Consider the following 19567-nt stretch of genomic DNA (forward strand, 5'->3'; position numbering starts at 1 on the left):
TGTTCTTAGTATCTGGGTAGATTTGAGGAAATCATTGTCTCTCTCTCTTTCTCTAGGTCTCACTTTATGTGGAAATGAGGGGATTGGAGGAGATGATATTCAAGATACTTTCCATTTCTCTCAGCCTTTAAGCCTTTGGATTTAGGTGATGCGAGTGGGAATGGAAAGGAATAGACTAAACAAAAAGACATTTTATAACAGATAGAACTTGGTAACCAAGTTGGTAAAGGAGGGAAGGTGAAATGGTAGACAGGGAACACATCTGGGTTACTCAGGGCTTCAGTTAGGTGATTTATATTAAGCACCTAATAGAGGCTAACTCACGTGAAACACCTGTTGAACGGTAGGAAGGAGTCACAGATTTGAGTCTGGGATACTGGAAGAAATAACGGGCCCACTGACTGAAATGGGGGTAGTTATAATAAGAACCACCTTAGATAGAAACATAGATCCATGAATTTTGAAAAAGTTTGAGCTATCTGGCAGGACACTTGATAGGGGAAAGTATCTTATAATAGTCATTTGGAAATATGATAGTAAAGTTCAGGTAAGAAGTGGTTATTGAAGAATATGGGCCTGGGACAGAGTCTTGTGGCTGTCCTGAGTTAGAGGATGAGTAGAAGGCAGCAAAGGAGGCAGAGTAGAGAAGTGGGAGGAAACCAAGGAAGTCCAGGGTCCTGGGAGTTGAGGGAGAGTAGAGCGAGTACATTGTTGAACACTTCAGAGAAGTTGGGAGAATGAAGGACTAGTGAAAAGGAGGACCTTGGTATTGTTCTGGAGGCAGTTTTCCTGGAGTGTTGGGGGTTTATGTTCTTTCTTTTGTAGAGGATTAAGAGGAATTTAGGAAATGAACAGAGTAGGTGTGACCAGCAGCTGAGGACTTTGGCAGCAAAGAACCGGTAGAAAGTCAGAGGCAGAGTATTATGTGGACGTTTCTGATGAGAGTATGCTATCTAAGACAGACACACCTGGTGCAAGAAGCCAGGAGTAACAGTGTCAGCGAGTCATAGAAGCGCGGAATAGTAAGTACAAATTTTGAGGTGGAGATGAGGTAGACGGGACAGAATTTTATGCTTGAACAGAGTAAAAGCTAGATTTCCCTCATTTCTTATCCACAAGACCATTTTAGTATAAAAGTTACAGGATGATACTATCCCAAACCAAATAAAAAAGATTGTTTTTCTCAAAAGAATGTAGATTCCTAATTTAACTCTCCCTGTAAAAGGCCTGACTGCCTGTGAGCTCAATTCTGTATTCCTCAGAGCCACTCTTACCCCTTTCTTAACTGTGTACACAACCATAAAAATGTTCTCTTCTGATCAAAATGTAGATCCTGAAATAACTCTGCATTCTTTAACCATACACAGTGCCTCAGTTTCCGTTTTTTCCCCCAATCAGATTTGTAATAAATCATCTCCACCTTTAGATTTTAAGGTTACAGAACTCAGTCGTATATAACCATAGACTCAAAAGGAGCTGGGAGCAGCCATGCTGCCCAGGTGGGGAAATGGATCACTTCCATTTGTGAATTCTGGACATGAGTTGTATTTTACAATCATACTATGCTTTTATGTTGATGGAGGTTATATCTGTGTCACCAGGGAAGCCACCTGTTTTGGATTGGAGAGTGGGAGACAATTAAAATGCCTGATTGCCGTTTTCAGAGTAGCTTTTATTTTGAAGAAAAATCACAGGATATTAAAATTCATAGAAATGACTCCAGAAGGATTGGCAATCCTTATTTAAGAATGAACTATGAATTTTGAAGAGTTTTACGGTCATTATTCATCACTGCAAGAGGGAAACCCCATTCATCTTTTCATATGGCAGCCTCCGCGGTAGGGATACCATTATTAAATGGCGTTTACAGAGTTGAGGAGGAAAACCTCCTCCCCAGAGGTTCGCCCTTGCCAACCAATCACAAAGCAGCCTGCGCCTAGTCCACGCCCCTGCCTTGGTAGACCCAGGGGTGAGTGTGATTGGTGCATTAGTTGGGCTTTTGTGGGAGGGGTTTCTTATCACTCTTCCCCGGCTTCCCCGCAGTTCCTTATTTGGTAGCTTTTGACTGAACTAGTCTTTCTTGCAGCTAAGCATCTTGACATACATTATTCATTAAGCCCTGGAGCTCAGGGAGAGGAAGATGCAGACCCTTAGATCTTCAGACATTTCTTTATCACATGAATTTCCTTTATTCAGAATAGTTGTTGAATTCTGTTCCATTCTGGAGTTCTGCAAATGGCATGTATTTAATGGGAAGACAGCTGCACGGGATCTAATGCAAGGCTTTCTTATGTATACTTAATTACCAGAAATCTTTACATACCCACACACTCCGTGGCTCGTGGAGATTGTTAAAGTATCAAGGTTTTGAAGATACACATATTTTAGAACTTACTGCCTCTGTATATAATCAATCAAAAATGCCTGAAGCAAACTATTTACTGTCAGTGTCTTGGGGCTACATAAAGGTAAGACTTATTTAGCCTTTGTAAACTGCTGATTACTCTGAGTACATAACTAGTAGTTTTAATAAATTACAGTGGAGTTAAGCTTTCTAAAGCAATCTTTTATTTTTTCCTTAGATGTGAATTGCAGGAGAAATAGATGTTTTTAGTGGTCAAGATAAGGAGCAATTGTATAACTTTTATTAGTTGTAGTTTGCATGTTAAAATAGCTTTTTAATGTGCAGTGGTAATTCTGTTTGTCATGTCGTGTAGATTTGAGTTGTGCTTTTAAATATCAAAGTAATTAAATAAATTCATTGGAAATAAATTGTTGGGCTAAGTTACTTATACTGGTGTACAGATGCCAGTTAGTATGCATCACTTAAAGCTTTTAAAAATTAATTTGTGGCTTTTTCTAAAAATCTGTACTAGTTTGACCTGATGAGGAGTATATTTTTTTTTTACCTTTGGATATAAAGCTCTAGATGACATTAAAAATTACATTGCTTGATTTTTTAGGTGATATATTATTAAAATGAAAACTTGATTATCTACTTATAAAACTGGAAGATATTTATAAGTTTAAGTGATACTGTTACATTTGTTAATCTCAAGAAATGAATTAATACACTGCATTTGATAAGATTGTTTTCCTGCTTGGCAAGCTTCTTGGATGCCCCATGGTAATACTAGCCTGGCAATCCTTTCTCTATTTTAGAAGCAAGAGGTAGAAAAACCTTTTTCTGCCCTAAATGAAGCATCAGTTTAGAAATGGAAATTTGTTCTTGAGTACTTGAGCCATCGCAATACGTATTTTTTAAGAATCCTTCTATTACTTTTAAGTACTCTCAGATGGAAATATTTTTCATTTTCTTTGTTTTTAAAGGGAAATTTCCTCTTTGTTGTGAGATTTACTTGCATTCTAAGAAAACTTATTTCAGTTTTGATTGTCTAAGAAGTCATGATTCCCCACCTCCTTTTAAATCTACGAATGGTCCAGATATTTTTAGTGGTTTTTTAAATATGCAGATTTTCGTTATTTGGATTTTGCTAGCCATTTCTTGGCTTAAAAAATATTAAATATAGAAAAGTATAGAGAGTAATAAAGGAAACCCTTTTGATCCCCCTAGAATTCATCTCTTAGCTTCTAGACAGATCGTATTTGATACATTTTTGAAGGACTTCACATTTGTAGTATGATTATGAACAACACCTCCAGGAATCTCAATATGGGCTTTTAGTGCTTGTCTCTTTAAGGAAAATTTTTGCTGGACAGCTTTATGTTTTTAATACTATACTGCTAAAAACACTTAAGGACAAATATAAACATCTTTATTCTTCCTATGCATTTTGAAGGATTGAATTTTATACAGCTAATGCAGTATTTATTTTAGCTTTTAATGCTAGTATCTACCAAACTTTTCGTATCACAGTGTAGCATATTCAATGATTCTTAGCAGGATATTGGGGAGGGAGACAAGCGTTTTCTCAATGTTTGACCATTAACACCTTCTTAATTATACGCGAGGAGGACAGACAGTGTGCCCAGTGGCACATTGGCATGACTGCAGAAGTGCAGGGGTTGAATTTAAGAATACTTTAATTTTGTTTTATTTTTTAATTTTGTTTCCCCAGCAGTCTGAAATGTAGAGCATGAATTGGAAAACTGGAGTTTAAAAAGCAAAATACAGTATTCAACTGCATTTTCACTTTCCTTTATGCTTTAAATGCTGCACACAGACAATCTGATGCATAGTGAGAACAAAGGATTTGAAAGCATTCACTTAGAAATCTTCCTCCTTTTTTCTTTGTTGCAACAATAACTCTACATATTATTTCAGACTGTTTAGACCAAAAAACAATCACAGTTACCTGACAACAGAAAACATTTACAGTTCACTTTTAAAAATATCTAAATGCTCAATTAAATTGTTCTGCATCTTGCAGCTAGTTCCTTTGAACAGCAGTTGTATATTTTATCTCTTCTAAATCTGTAAATTGAGAACTGTAACAGTGTTTAGGAGAAATACATTTTATTACTTTTTTAAATCATTTTCCCTCTCATGGTAATTTTAAATAGTTATCGTAATAAATGGTATGTAGTTATCTGAAAATGAGAGAAATTCCACTTAGGTTTAGAAATGAGTGTTGAATGGTGTAATTTATTGTTCTTTAGTACATACAGCTGTGAACTCTGAAACCAGATTGTAAGATCAGCTACCAATTAAGAAAGCACTGATGGTAATTTTTGTGGTTATTAATTTAGCTTCCCTGGACTGAAAGTTTTATATCAATAGCTAAAAAGGAAGCAATTTTTATTCCTTTTAGAAAAGCCCCATGTTAAATGACTCTGAAAATTGTCTTTAGGAGCTCTCCCACACCCTTTCCCTTGGAAAGAAAGAGGACTGCTCAAAATGTTGTCTCTTCTCATTGTATTAAAAGGAAGTATTGACTTCCTTAGAGCACCTCACAAGCCATGGTAGGGAGATAGGTGTGTGATGAAGGGTTTCTCCACCCTACGCTTTTGGGTTTTGAACAAAGGCAAAAGAGTAGTCTGGGAATATATGCATATGATACAAAAAGAATCAGTCATTCCTAGTCTCTGCAGCCTATACAGGAACTGCTGTCCACTTGCCCTCCATGCATATGTAATTAAACTCTGTAACTAAAAAATGATGCAAGCTTTGTGGGGAAGGGGGCCCAATTGGAACAGTTCGATAGGGACCGAGTTTTTCCACCAAACTACCTTCTAAAGTGTAAGCAACCTGGTACCAGGAATGTGTTGCAGTATGCCCAAGCAGAAAAATTGCATGGTACCTGCAGATGTGCTACACAAATTATTGGATTTATCTGGAAGAATATAAAGAATGAAGTGTAATTTTCCTGGCCATTTGCTTATACAATTCGTCAAAATAGTCAGTTAGTACAGATAACTAAAGCAAAAACTGACTTTGTCGTGACCAGGCAGTTCTTAATAGCAACTTTCATTGTATAGCTCAGATCATTTTAGGTCAAAGAGATATTTCATTAAATGTATGTTTAAAATGTTTAGCAGACTCTCTTTTGAACGTGTTTTGCCTAAAGAGTAGATTTTTCCAAGAGTAAATTTAATTTGTTAAGCAAGGATTTACTTACCTTTGGGCCTTATGTGTGGTATTATCATTATATTTTTGAAGCATGGCGACCATTTCCTATATGAATAATATCCTAAATTATTTTGGGGGACAGATAAGGGAGCAAGATATTTAGGTATGTATTTTTTATGGGCATAACTATACTCGGATCTTCCATCTTTTATCCTGCAGTGATAAAAGTCAGCTACAATATAAAAAGCCCAGGGAACTGGGAGATAGAAAGAACTCAGTGTTGAGCACCTGCTGTGTGCTAGTCTAAATACAAGACACTTTCTGTTACCTCATTTAATTAATTGATAACTTACTCAAGAAAATGTAACTTTATAAAAGATGAACAGAAAATATTATGAACACTATTGTAAATGTCTTCATGAATATTCTTAGAAGGCCTACAATTTTATTTTTTCCCCCCAGTGGATCATAACATATAATGCTGAGTGAAAAGAAGGAGCTACCCATGTTTTATATACTGCATGGTGCCAATTTTAAAAATATACATACAAATGTAAAGAAAAAAAGGCATAAAAGAAATACAGCTAATTATAGTGATCTCTGAGCAGTGGGGAGATATATACATGGTTTCTAATCTTTTTCTATATAGCTTTCTGGATTTTCTATATTACATGTGCATTTTATAATCAGAGAAAAGTTATAAAAAATATACATGAACAAAGAATGTGAAATTTTTGTTCCTGAGTTTGAGAAGAAGCTTCCTAGACCTGTAAATTAACAACCAGAAGAATTTGTATTGGTTACGAGCAGTTCAGTTTTGGTTGCAGGAGAGTGCTAATATACATTTCTAATATACATGCAGCAGTCTGTTGAAATGTTATTATTGATTTCCCTCAGTGCTTTCTGGTGATAAATTCTTATACCTAATCTAGATGGTCAATAAAATTGACTTTGGAAGTGATTTGCCAAATTGTCTTGAGTTGGAACACCTTAGTATGAATTATGCAGAAAAGCAAGGTTTTTAAAAAATTATAATAAGCTAATTAAATACTTAGAATTACATTTCAAACATTACTAAATGATAAACTCACTACTCTCTTTCCCCTAGATGTAAAAGAGAATTTATGGTAAAATTCAAAATTTTAAAGGCTACTAAATATTAGAGTAAAATGTGACTATTTTTGATCAAGTATGTAATAGTAGTTACTTTATGTATGGAAAAAATGTATTGTTTTTGTATGTTAAGAAAAATATGATGGTACATTAAAAGGCTTATTTGGGCTATTTTGGGAGTCAAAGGAAGACACATCAAGAAACAATTGATGGATGGGAAAGCATAACGTCTTTGAGAATTCTGGATTTTGGTAATGCCGTGTGGTGGTCATTTAATTCCAGTGTTTCTTTGGATAAAATAGGCATCATGGGCATGAGTAAAATAAATTGTGAAGTAAAGAAGTAGAGTATTTAAAGTTGACCTCTGTTGTATTTATGTGACTTAGGGGAATGGATTGGTAAATTCTTTGGATGCTGAGATGTAATAAATCTTAGATTCCCAACTTGGAAAAAACTTTCAAAAGGAAACATTATAAAGTATCTAGTCAAATATTGTATTTCTCCATAGTTCTGGAAGAGTACTCAAATAAATCTATTCGGTTTTGCTTTGGGGTAAAAGACTGCATTTTAACTTCTGACCAGTATTTGTTTCTGTTAATGACAAATTAATTGATAAAATATACCATGTTTTATTGTATGGCAGTACTTTTGTGTGCCTATAAATTATTATTTTTTCTTCTCTAAATACTAATAATGCACCCTGATATTTTTGCATGTTGTTTTCTCCTTAATTAATGTCCTTGAGTGTGTAAATCTGCTGTCCAGTATGGTAGCCAGTAGCCACGTGTGGTCTATTTAAATTAAAATTAATTAAAATTAAATAGAATTGAACTCCTCATTTACACTAGCCACATTTCAGGTGCTTAGTAGCCACATGTGGCTAGTGGCTACTGTAATGGACAGCACAGATGATAGAATTTTTCCATCATTGCAGGAAGTTCTATTGGATGGCAGTGATATACACTGTCAGAGTAATTGAAAGTTATTTGGGCAAATTTTCTGTATCTTAGGGTATGCTAATGTTATCTCATTTAAATTTTCCTTGTCTGTTATTTCATTTGATCTTTCTGTTTTTCAGTTTAAAAGGATGCTTAATCGGGAGCTCACCCATCTCTCTGAAATGAGTCGGTCTGGAAATCAAGTGTCAGAGTATATATCAAACACATTCTTAGGTGAGAATAACAATTTAAATACAATTTTTCAATTTTCTTTTGAGTTGTTTGTTTTTGGAGGTAGATTGGAGCATCAACTCATTTTGGAAACCAAACAAGTGTTAGAAATTCCATTTGTTTTCATTCATCATATTAATAATTTGAGCCTCTAAGCCTCTAAAGCTTTAGAATCTAGGGTGATTTAAAAAAGTACATTTTTTTATCTTTCAGTTTCATTTGGGACTTTAGGGACTCTCTGAATTAAAGTTGTATATTGCCGGTTTTTCCAAGGTACTAAACTGCAAAATGCATTTATGGTGAGATCTATGTATGCCTTCAACAAATTCTTGTTAAATGCAGGCCATTGCTGAGCACTACGTATTTAGTGACGTATTAGAAATGATCCCTGCCCTCAATGAATTGATAGCCTAATGGACACCAAGCTAGGTAAACTGATGAGGCAGATACAGTGCAATTGCTAAAGAAAAGCTTGCTGATGATAATAGCTGAGAGTGGTGAACGGGGACACCCCGACCCCACACCCCCGGTTCACGGAAAGAAAATGCAGGAAGTGAAAGTCAATAACTTGAACATATCCTTGGTTTGAATTTACTTTCAAAACAAAATGCTGTAATATCTAATTAGCACATTCATTGAATAGATGTTTATTGAACACGTACTATGTGCAAGGATGAGTTAGAGGAGCCCGCTGCTTTGAATTAGTAGATGAATGTACTGATACATCTTATGTCTTTTATTTGAAAGCAACAATTGAATCTGATATTTTCTTATCAGATAATACTGGAGATTTTCTATGCTCCCCCTGTTAAATTGTAACCCTTATCTTGCTTTAGTATAGAGAAACTTTTCAGTTTCTCTAAAAGGAATTTGGAAAACACACTGCTATTTTTGTATTTGTGTATGAAGTTTCTACCATTTCACAGTAGGTCTTGGGACTGGAATCCTTAGTTGGCAAGAGCAGTTTTCAAGCCACTAAGTGAATTTCAAATAGGAATGGAGTTGATGAACCGTGGAAATAGCCAGTGTGTTTTGCTTTTTCTAAGTCTGGTATCGTGATATGTCTTGAAAACAATGTTTCAGGATCTTCTATCAAACAAGTAACCACTGAATACATTTGATGTTAACTGTTTTGCAGTGGAATTTATTTGCTTAATTTTGTGTTTGAGGATATCATATTAAGTCCATATAAATGCTCAGTTTCTCTAAAAGGAGTTTTACGTGGAAACATTTCCTGGAATCTATAATGATCAATTAAAACCTGTCCAGTGATGCTTATTATGATTTTTAAAAAAAACCCAAGGTAGAATTAATAGTAAATGTGTAAACACTTTTAAAATTTTTTAAGATAAGCAACATGAAGTGGAAATTCCTTCTCCAACTCAGAAGGAAAAGGAGAAAAAGAAAAGGCCGATGTCTCAGATCAGTGGGGTCAAGAAGTTGATGCACAGCTCCAGTTTGACTAATTCCAGCATCCCAAGGTTTGGAGTTAAAACTGAACAAGAAGACGTCCTTGCCAAGGTAAGACGATTTCAAGGATCCTGATCATTAATATGCAGGGATGTCTTTTAATGAACTTTGATTCATTCTCTTTTAAATAGATGGATAAGTTCATTAATTTGTGGGGGAAGATGGGAAAGCACTTTATAAAGCTCTCTAAATTATTCGGTTTGGTATATCTTTACTTTCCTGCATCTACATTTGATTGTTTGACCTTAAAAAGTTAGAAATCTGTTATATCTTATGGGTTTTAGGAGACTAGTTAAGGTTTTTGTGAATAAATTTTATCTATTGAAGAAATGCTCTGAGGTTGATATTTAAAGTATTTAAATATGTTCTATTATCAAAGGTGTAAAATTAAGCAATTCTATTTAGTTTGCGGTATTTTTTTTTTTTTTTAAAGATTTTATTATTTCCTTTTTCTCCCCAAAGCCCCCTGGTACATAGTTGTATATTCTTCGTTGGGGGTTCTTCTAGTGTGGTATGTGGGACGCTGCCTCAGCGTGGTCTGATGAGCAGTGCCATGTCCACGCCCAGGATTCGAACCAACGAAACACTGGGCCGCCGGCAGCAGAGCGCGCGAACTTAACCACTCGGCCACGGGGCCAGCCCCTAGTTTGCAGTATATTTAAGTGAATTTGCCTAAAGTTTGCCTGGACTTACTTGGTACAACAATTACATTTAAAATGAATCATTTTTTTAAAAGTCTAACATCTTTTCACTAAAGTCAGTAGTTTTAAAATGACTGTTCATTGTTCCGTGTTCTATTTCCACATTCTGATTTTTTCTGTCTTTCTTTAACCCCAGGAACTAGAAGATGTGAACAAATGGGGTCTTCATGTTTTCAGAATAGCAGAGTTGTCTGGTAACCGGCCTTTGACTGTTATCATGCACACCATTTTTCAGGTAATGTGGCCAAATTCTGTCACCTTTCTTTTATTTAGTGACTTAATGTCCAGTCTGTGAATTGTGCATACATTTTATCTTATTTACTACTTACCTTCTTTTGCTTATTTTGATACTTTTTTCTTCTTTGCCCCTTCACCCAGGGACAAAGAAGGATACAGAAAGGTTGGGGTGTGGGTCAAACACAAATAAACCAATTTTATTATTTTTTTCCATTTAAGAAAAAGATGTGATGTGGGAAAATTGAAGCAATTCATTAAAATAATAGTTTACAAATCATCTTCATGACCCTGACTCACATAGAGAATGGAGTGCTACCTTTAGAAAATGAATAAGCCCCTTGCTGACTACGTTTAGAATGTAATTTCTTCAATCCTGTTTTATGTACTTCTCTCTTCTTCATATATGTTTCTCACTCTTGAGCTTTTGCGCAAGTTCAGGGTTGAGATTTAAATGAGAAGTTGAGGCTTTAGATACCCTGGGAGTGGAATAGCAGATTCCAGCCCTAGGGAGAATGTTGAGTTTCAACTGGTGTGATCCAGTGGCTGACTCAGTGTTGCTGGACTGAAGCCGTCCTCATGATCAGGGGACACAAACACTTTCATAGTTGGCAGCTCATTCCTGACACTATACATCTTGGGTAAAGCACTGTTGGGCTCCAGAAGGGCAAGTAGACTCTGGTTTTGTCCCTGAAGTCCCTGGATTGTCCTAAAGGTTTCCAGTTTCATCACTAGACATTGTGAAAGAGCTGTGTCCATTTCTGGGTTATCCATAGGCGATATTGGGTGTGATTTTTTTTGTTAACACACTCTATGGAAAATCTTTCTATATAAGGACCAAATGTTAAGAGGAGTTCTTTTCTTACAGGAACGGGATTTATTAAAAACATTTAAAATTCCAGTAGACACTTTAATCACATACCTTATGACCCTGGAAGACCATTACCACGCTGATGTGGCCTACCACAACAATATTCATGCTGCAGATGTTGTCCAGTCGACGCATGTGCTGTTATCTACACCTGCTTTGGAGGTAAATCTGGTTGCTAAAACTTCAAGAACACTAACTTGCCATTCATAAAGGTCTTTTAAACTTTTATACTAAAGGGTATGCAGTGCAGAAAATAATTGGCTTCATTGGAAGTATGTTGAGTTATAGGGGGGAAAATGTTGTTGGGCTAAATAAACAGTTGAGTCTTTGATGAAATTTGTCTGAAAGTTGATCAAAGAGTTATGGATTCATCTGTTTATGATACTGCTTCTTTGAAATGATCTAGTAGGATATTCCAAAAGCACACCTGGCTTACTCAGTTTTGGTTACTTAGCTTTTTTGGAATTTAGTCTGATGGCTTTTGCATGTACAGTTCAAAGGATGATTATTTTATAAAATATAAGCAAAGGATTGATATTTTTTGTAGAATTTATTAGAAGGAAACACTTCTTTAATTTTACCGAATCCTAAGAAGTTGTTCCATTAAATGTTTATTGAAGCAGTTTATTTCCTTAATTGCTTGGGGGAAAGATTCTCTTTTGCTAATAATATATTTTATGGTTCATTTTGTTTTCATTAGGAAATTGTGTTAATCCCTCATCATCCGAGCGAGTGGTTCTCAACTGGGAAAGGTTCCTCTCTTTTCCTCCTCCCTGCTCCCACCCTCACAGAGACATTTGGCAACATGTGCAGACATTTTTATCCCTCACAACTGGGAGGTACTGGCTTCTTTTAGGTAGAGGCCAGGGATCCTGCTGAAAATCCTTCAGTGCACCAGATAGCCTCTCACAACAGAGAGTTATCTGGCCCCAAATGTCAATTCTGCTGAGGTTGAGAGTCCCTAGTTTGAATGGAAGAAAAGAAAAGAATTGCTCATGTTGTTAATTTTATGTACATTTTTCAAATATACTTAAACATAAGTACTTTTAAAATAAGCCATTATTTTCTTTAAAAGAATTTTAGACACTCCTTTTGTAATATTTTTAAAAATGTAACCAATGAAAAAGGTTTGATCGTGAGTTATAATTAAATTAGGTAAAATATTTTCTCTAAAATTGCACTTAAAAGGTTCATGAATAACTCATTATCTCCTTTCTTGATACATTATGATAATATATTTTGAAGCTTCATTTTGTTTTCCATCAAATTCCAGGCAGTAATTTCCCATTTGTATATACCTTTAATTTATGTTGTTATAGAAGAGTAATGTTATCTATATTGTCTGATTTTCCAGGCTGTGTTTACAGATTTGGAGATTCTTGCAGCAATTTTTGCTAGTGCAATACATGATGTAGATCATCCTGGTGTGTCAAATCAGTTTCTGATCAATACAAGTAAGTGAAGTTTAGTTTTGCAGAAAAAAATTCTCCGCTGTACGTCTTAGAATGAGTGAAGGTCTTTATAAAGTTAGGGTGTTTCCAGAGCCATGATGTTTGTTTGAGATGTGTAAACATAATATTTTAGTGAGAATGGATGTTAATGTAATTTAGCTCTAAAAACTGTTCTATCCCCTGAGACCTGTGATGTTTGGAAAAACATGCCTTCCAGTACTTCTCTAGAAATAATGCATTGCCATGTTAATAAACAAGGGCAATCCAAAAGTGAAAGTCTGCAGAAAGGTTTAAATAGTTACATTACCCCTAAAATTTTAAATAAAAAAAGAAAAAGTCAGCATTATTGTTAAACCTTCCTGACTTTAGGTAGGTTGTCATTTAATCCTCTTCAGAGGCCGTAACTACCCTTCCCCTCCACCACCACCGTGCCCAGCTCTGCTCTTTCCTTTCTAAAGCTACTACTGAGAGCAATAGGAACTTCTCTTTTACTTATTATCTCTTTTTATTTCTCTTTTATTCAATATTTTTAACTGTTAAATTTTTTCTCACTGGTGACATTTCATAAAATAAGAAGTCATCGCTAAATTTGGAAATAGAAGGAGTGTTGGAGACTGTTTAGTGTGGGGCATCCCTGACACCCAGCTGCACAGGACCCCTCTGTAGGGAATGTTTAGGTGGTGCATGAGCTGTGCCTTTGCAGAGAGGGTACGTGTTACAGAAATTCTGCTCTTCTGTTACTTGAAGTTAACTGGTAAATGATTTAAATGAACTGTTATTTATTTTCTTCCACTATGGTAGATTAATGTTATAAATTGGCTTTTATATACAAAAAAATAAAATGCAAAGTTGTTAAATTTTTTTCTGTATCTGTTGAGAGTCTGCCTTTCTTTTTTTGCCATGAGTTGGTGGACAGTAGCCTTCTCACGCCCTGTAGCAATCTAGCTCTAGTGGTCTCTGTGCAGTCACCATTCATTTCCTACATTTTTTGCCACCGCCAGATTTAAAGAGAGAGTTTAAATGTAGCTTGGCTTTGAGAGATTTAACTCAGATCTTTAGGATTATTTAGATTTATTTTTAGATCTTTTAATAGCCTCTGGACTACCCTATGACGACATGTACTTTAGTGGCTCACTCACGTAGAGTAGGAGGATTGGGAAAGTCCTGGATTTCCTGACATGTGTGGTTAGTCAAGTACATTTTAGAAGTTTGGTTTATGAACTTATTTATCCAGGATTAGACAGGATAACATTTCATGTTCCATCTGTCTTCCAAGAACTTATAATGGGGTGCTTTCGGGAGTCATCAAAGCCTTACTAAATATTAATACATGAATAGTAACAGATTAGATGCAGCAACATAGTTTTATGCTGTATCAGTGGTGAGGGTTGACTGTGTCCTTTCTGAGAAGAGCGGGAGACCATATGCTACAGTGTGCTCTGGCACTTTTTGTTAGCCTGGCCTGATTTATTATTTTGATATTTAGGCATGACATGATATGCTCCTAATTTTATAGATTTTCAACAAATACATAAATTTTTGTTTTAATTTTTGCCTTTAAGAAAGATATGCATTTTCTTCTTTAAATTAATAACTCCAAAAATTCAGACGAGTGTGTTTTCCTTGTATCCTATTATATACAGTATTGCATGTGCCCTTATAACATTAGAATTAAGACTTGATTAGAGAAAAATTAAAACGTTGGAGTACTCTGATAAATTTTTTAAGAAAAATGAGGAGCAGCTCCATCATTCTTTCTTGTGGACCCTTTAAGGGCAAATAGGCTGGTACTGGAGACCTCTCAGGGTACCCATGGAGTCTGAAATTTAAACTAGCAAGGCCTTAGTCCACAAATGAATATGATGCCCTCCAAGTTGGGACCCGTTAAGATAGATAATGGAGAAATTTAGGGGATAATTATAAATACAAGGACAGTGGCCAGGATATCTGTTTAAGGTCGTTTTGCTGATGACCTGCCTCGGGTGGAAGGATAACTAATCCTGCTTCTGAAAGTTCTTTGTCATCAGGGCTGCTGTGATGATGATCTTTCTGTGGGTCCTCAGCAGCACTGGGAGGTTAATAGTTCCCAGAGCAGCTTTGGATTGCTCATGTTTTCTTGAGGGTGGGGTGCGATGAGATTGTGTTATTCCCGAGAGGATGAATCAGCATCATCATCTGGTACATGAAAGTGTCCCAGGGTTGATCAGAGTCCCAGGGCATAATGAGAATTACTGCCTTAGTTCACTTTTGACCAGGGATCATGCCAGCAAGCATTTTATTTCAGGACACAGAAGAGGCTTAGTAGCCAGTAACACAAATAAGCTTTAACTTCATAGCATACTGTAAAGGACCTCTAATAACTTGTAAACTTGTAATAAATAGCTTTGTGAAATACTTTATCAAAATTATGTGATTATTTTTAGTTTGCAGTAAACCGTGTTTTTATAAACATCAAGTTTGTGTTTTCTCTTTCTTTCATGGATTGAGTGAGCATTGGCAGCTCAGACTAGCACACTCTCAGCTCTTACCTTCGAGCTGGTGCTGTTGACTTGTCCAAAGCCAAAGGTCGAGTCTGTGCTTCTTGTAATAAAGCAGTCTAAAGACTTCTAACCATCAAATGTGTAAGCCCATAGTTAGGAGGCCCCAGTCCTGTTGTAAGGGGGCTACAGAGGCTCAGCGAGTTGTGTGGGCCCTCTGGGAGAGGGGCACTGGGGCTCGCCTGGCTGATTCCCAGTCCAGTTATGCGACTGCTGCTTAGCTGTGATGATAGTTCCCATTAATCATATCACTTGTGTTAGTTTTAGACACGAAATGCTTTGATACTAATGATACACTCAGTGTAAACGTACTGTAGGTTTTAAAAACAGAGAGATCATTTCTACTTGGCAGGGTTGATTAAGCTTTTATAAATGATTTAGGGCTAAGAGGGAGTCTGAATAGGATTCAAAGATGTTGACATTCCAGGTAGGAAGCTGCGTAAGTCTCTTTCAAGGACAGTGCTTGTAAATAAATCTAAAAAAGGTAAATAGCAACTTAAACACCCTCCAGCACGTTATATTCAAAAATTTATTATAAGGAAAGCATTTAACTTCACAGCATTGTTTTCTGAAACAAAGCGGTATCAAAAGTACAAAATACATATATCATTAAGGATTACTTGGAAAACGAGTAATTTTTGTTTAAAGCAATGACGCCTAAGTTTTAGGGAGAAAGATTTACTCATATTAGTCACGTGTGCAAAGCATGTATGTGCCTTTTGATTTCCAAGAGCAGAGGCATTTCATTATACAGTCATGCATCGCTTAACAATGGGGACACGTTCTGAGAAACGCATTGTTAGGTAATTTCATCTTTGTACAAACATCATAGAGTGTACTTACAAACCTCCATGCTATATAGTCTATTATACAACTAGGCTATATGCTGATCTTGTGGGACCAGCATCTTATATGCGGGCTGTCCGTCATTGACCGAAGTGTCTTTATGTGGCACATGACTGTGTTAAAGTGGAGGCAGGTCTAGCTATCATTGCATAGACTTTTGTGTTTCTCTAGTCTTATTTTAAAATAAGCTTTCATCACTATATTTGTGGGTTACATATACAATGTTATTTTTCTGTATGAATCTAACATTTTCAAAATCAGGATAAATTCATTTTTATCAAATTTAGTTTTATCAGTGTAGAAATAGTACAGATATCATTATTTTATTCAGCAAAAAATCAAGCGCCTACTCTGTGCCAAACATTTCTCTAGACGCTAGGAATGCCTGGGTGAAGGAGACAGTGCCCTGGCTCTGAAGAGCTTGCATTCTGCTAGAAGAGACAGACAGTGACATGTGAATATGTGACATGAGATGGCTATAGTTCAGTGGAGAGAAATAATGCAGGTTAAGGGCACAGAGAGTGGATGAACTGAGGGAGTGAGCCAAGCAATTTTAATCCTTTGTCCTTGGCAACTGGATATTAAGTTAAAACCACTACTTCCCTTCCCCATTTCAAGGAAGAAATGTTTTGTTTAGAAGTGCCCAGAAGAAACCAGACAACCAAGCACATTAAATGAATTACTTTTAAATGTATATAGGGTCTTAAGTCTCTGAGTGGGTTGGGAGGTCTTTGGGAGGGACTGTTAAGATTTGTACAGAGATAATGACAGATAAGGTGGAATGTGATCAATGCCAAATGAGTGGTACAAAGTATATAGAAGTTTATAGGAGAAAGTGAACAGTTCTGGCTGGGGTAATCCAGAAAGGCTTCCTGGGTGAGGTAACTTGTTCGGGCCTTGAAGATGAGAGGGTTTCAATAGAAATTTTGTATAAACTATTCTTTCTCCTCCTCTGTGCTACTGTACCTTGGAGCAAAGTTTGAAGGCAACTTTCTGATTATTCCTGAACCTTCAAGGAATCTCTGTTGAAGTCCTGGATTACCATCTTTGGGAAAAATCTACTGAGGAGCTGCAGAATCTTACTTCCCCCACTTAGATGTGGCCACATTCCTTCAGTCCTAAAGAAAAGTAGAAAGTGAAATGACTATCCTGAGATTCAGTTGCTAACATTTGTTCATTTAAAAATCGCCTCCCTGTAACAGTCCCCAAGATTGGAGAGGCCACTCGTGCAGTAAGGATTTGTGTCATGGCCTTTCTGACCTTTGTGAACCCTAACTGAATGTGAAGAGTTCATCCCTTCCAAGGCAGGCTTGGCTAGGGCTCTTGGACAAGCCCTGCATGAAAGGCCACCCTTACTTCGAGTAGAACTCAGACGCTTTGTTGTAACACGCATACCATGGCTCAGCCTCTTTCTTAAAGTAACAGCTTCTCATCTTGTTTTCTGCAGGCACAATAGTCTTAATTTCTTTCATCTTTCTTTACGTGTCATATAAACCAATCTGGGTTTTTGTAAGCCTGACTCAGGTCCTCCATTAATGCCCCTTATCTACATGCATATTTACTCCCTGAGAAGAACCCTAATAGATTAATTGGGCATTATTTCTCCAGTCAGAAAACATGCCTTCCTTTCAATAGACATTTATTTAACATGATTCTACTATAGAAACAATATTTGCTAAGATCCTATATAGTATAAAAGCTTTTATTTCTGTATGTTTAACTATCTATAGATAAATGTTACAGTTAGTGGTTTTTCTAGACTATTGAAAAGTAAGACTTGACCAGATACCACCATTTTAAAAGTGAACACTATTGCTTTATTTAAAACAAACACAAAAGACAACAATACCTTACACATCCACTCTGTGGTACTCCAGACACCTCTGTTCCTGTAGTTTGGGAGCAAAAATTTATGTGTGTAAATTTCTATTTCTATAGTACTGATCAAATCATGGGATTTCACAGTAGAAACAGACCTTCAAGCTCTCTCCTCCTCCCTAGCTCCTTTAAATAGTCATTGAGCAGTACTGGGAATTTCTTTCTTAGAAAAGAATATATATTTCCAAACATATTTTCCATGCATTAGTCAGAAAAAAAAATCAAATACACTTACTTTTAGTCTTTACAATGACTTAAGTGGGAACAGAATAAAGCACCAGTCAATTTTTTTTGTTTTTAATGACTACCGTATAGATCCAGGCCTGCCATTTACCGGAACCAGAAAAGAGACAGGATCTCCTGCTGCCTGAAATACACAGGTCCAGGGCAGTGGTGAGAGAGCAGCAGAATCTTCCCATGGAGTTATGTAGGCAGGCAAACACCTGTCTCTGTGTGAAGTCATGCACGTGCAGGCGGGAAGGGCAATGTACATGTATAGTGTGACTGCCACTGTACTTGGAAGTGGAAAAACGAATAAAGCTTCAACTTTCAAAGCTGTACTATGGAAGAAAATAAGTAAGAGCATGAACAAATCCAATATCCCTCATGTATTCCAAACTGTTCTTGTACCTTCTCTGAGGACAAACAATCCTAAATCACACAGTCCTTACGTTATATATACTGTGGGACGGGTAGTCCGCAGTTATCAGGAACATGCACCTGTACTCTAGACAAGTTGCAAGTATTAAGAAGTATTAAGAATAATGTCATATTCTGCTGAGCTTACGGCGCTCCCTATGGCGGATCTGGAGGGGAGGTTCAAGATCCTCTGCTCCAACTCTTCCTACACTTTAGAGAAGAGGAAGCGAGGCCCGCAGAAGGAAATGACCTGCCACATGTCAGTAGCATTAGAATTCACTCCCAAGATTCCAGTGCTCGTTCCACTGTTACGTTTAGCTAGTTTATTCTCTCCTAGGTATTGTCATATAATGGTAAGGCCAGCTGAGATGTTTAGGAGAAATTGCTTCCTAAACCTAAAGTATCTCAGACTATGAAGAATCAGATAAACTTAGAATAAATGGTTTTGCTCATCGTCCATCTCTTGTCTTTCTTTCAAGACTCTGAACTTGCCTTGATGTACAATGATTCTTCTGTCTTGGAGAACCATCATTTGGCTGTGGGCTTTAAGTTGCTTCAGGAAGAAAACTGTGACATTTTCCAGAATTTGACGAAAAAGCAAAGACAATCATTAAGGAAAATGGTCATTGACATCGTAAGTAGCTGATAAAAGCAAAAAAGAGAACTGCGCAGCAAGTTGTTTGGAAAAAAATAGGAATGAGATGAGTATCAAGTAAAAGGAACCATGTATTGCAAAACCTATTGTTGCCCTTTATGTTTGAGAAGCTGCCCCTGCTGCTGGCAGGGATATTCTGTAATAGGTTTTCTACCTCTAGCAGTTTGGAGTTAAGAATATGGACAACTCACCCCTGTCGTGGTAGTTTTATTTTCTGAACTCCTCTGGTTGGTGACAGGCAGAGAAAGATGTCTAACAAAAGCAAAGGGCACTGGCCATAGCTCAAACGGATTTTTTCCATTAAAAAAATCTCTGTCAGTGATAGTGCCATTTAGAAACATCCATGACTTTACTCTTGTCTCCATGCATATTATTCCCAGTGATTACAAAACACGGGAAAACCTCTGGTTATCAAAAAAACTTATCCTTTAAGCTTTTAATTAATTAATGTTAAGCTTTATACATACAAAGGT

General features: G+C 36.5%; 1 protein-coding gene across 10 annotated transcripts in view; it reads left to right on the forward strand.

Annotated features, from left to right (window-relative positions):
• Window positions 1–19567, forward strand: part of PDE4D (phosphodiesterase 4D) — a 1407338-nt gene that overhangs the window by 1380667 nt on the left and 7104 nt on the right. For 8 of the 10 annotated variants that reach the window (XM_070519632.1, XM_070519633.1, XM_044771967.2 and 5 more), the window contains 6 exons: window positions 7722–7815; window positions 9161–9333; window positions 10120–10218; window positions 11086–11250; window positions 12443–12542; window positions 18919–19073. In XM_070519632.1, coding sequence (XP_070375733.1) covers window positions 7722–7815; window positions 9161–9333; window positions 10120–10218; window positions 11086–11250; window positions 12443–12542; window positions 18919–19073 — 786 coding nt within the window. Of the gene's footprint in view, window positions 1–2314; window positions 2469–7721; window positions 7816–9160; window positions 9334–10119; window positions 10219–11085; window positions 11251–12442; window positions 12543–18918; window positions 19074–19567 lie in introns of those variants that run through there. The other 2 variants (XM_044771986.2, XR_011506465.1) reach the window with 2 other exon arrangements.

The sequence above is a fragment of the Equus asinus genome, chromosome 10 (assembly GCF_041296235.1).
Source record: "Equus asinus isolate D_3611 breed Donkey chromosome 10, EquAss-T2T_v2, whole genome shotgun sequence".
NCBI classification, from domain to species: Eukaryota; Metazoa; Chordata; class Mammalia; order Perissodactyla; family Equidae; genus Equus; species Equus asinus.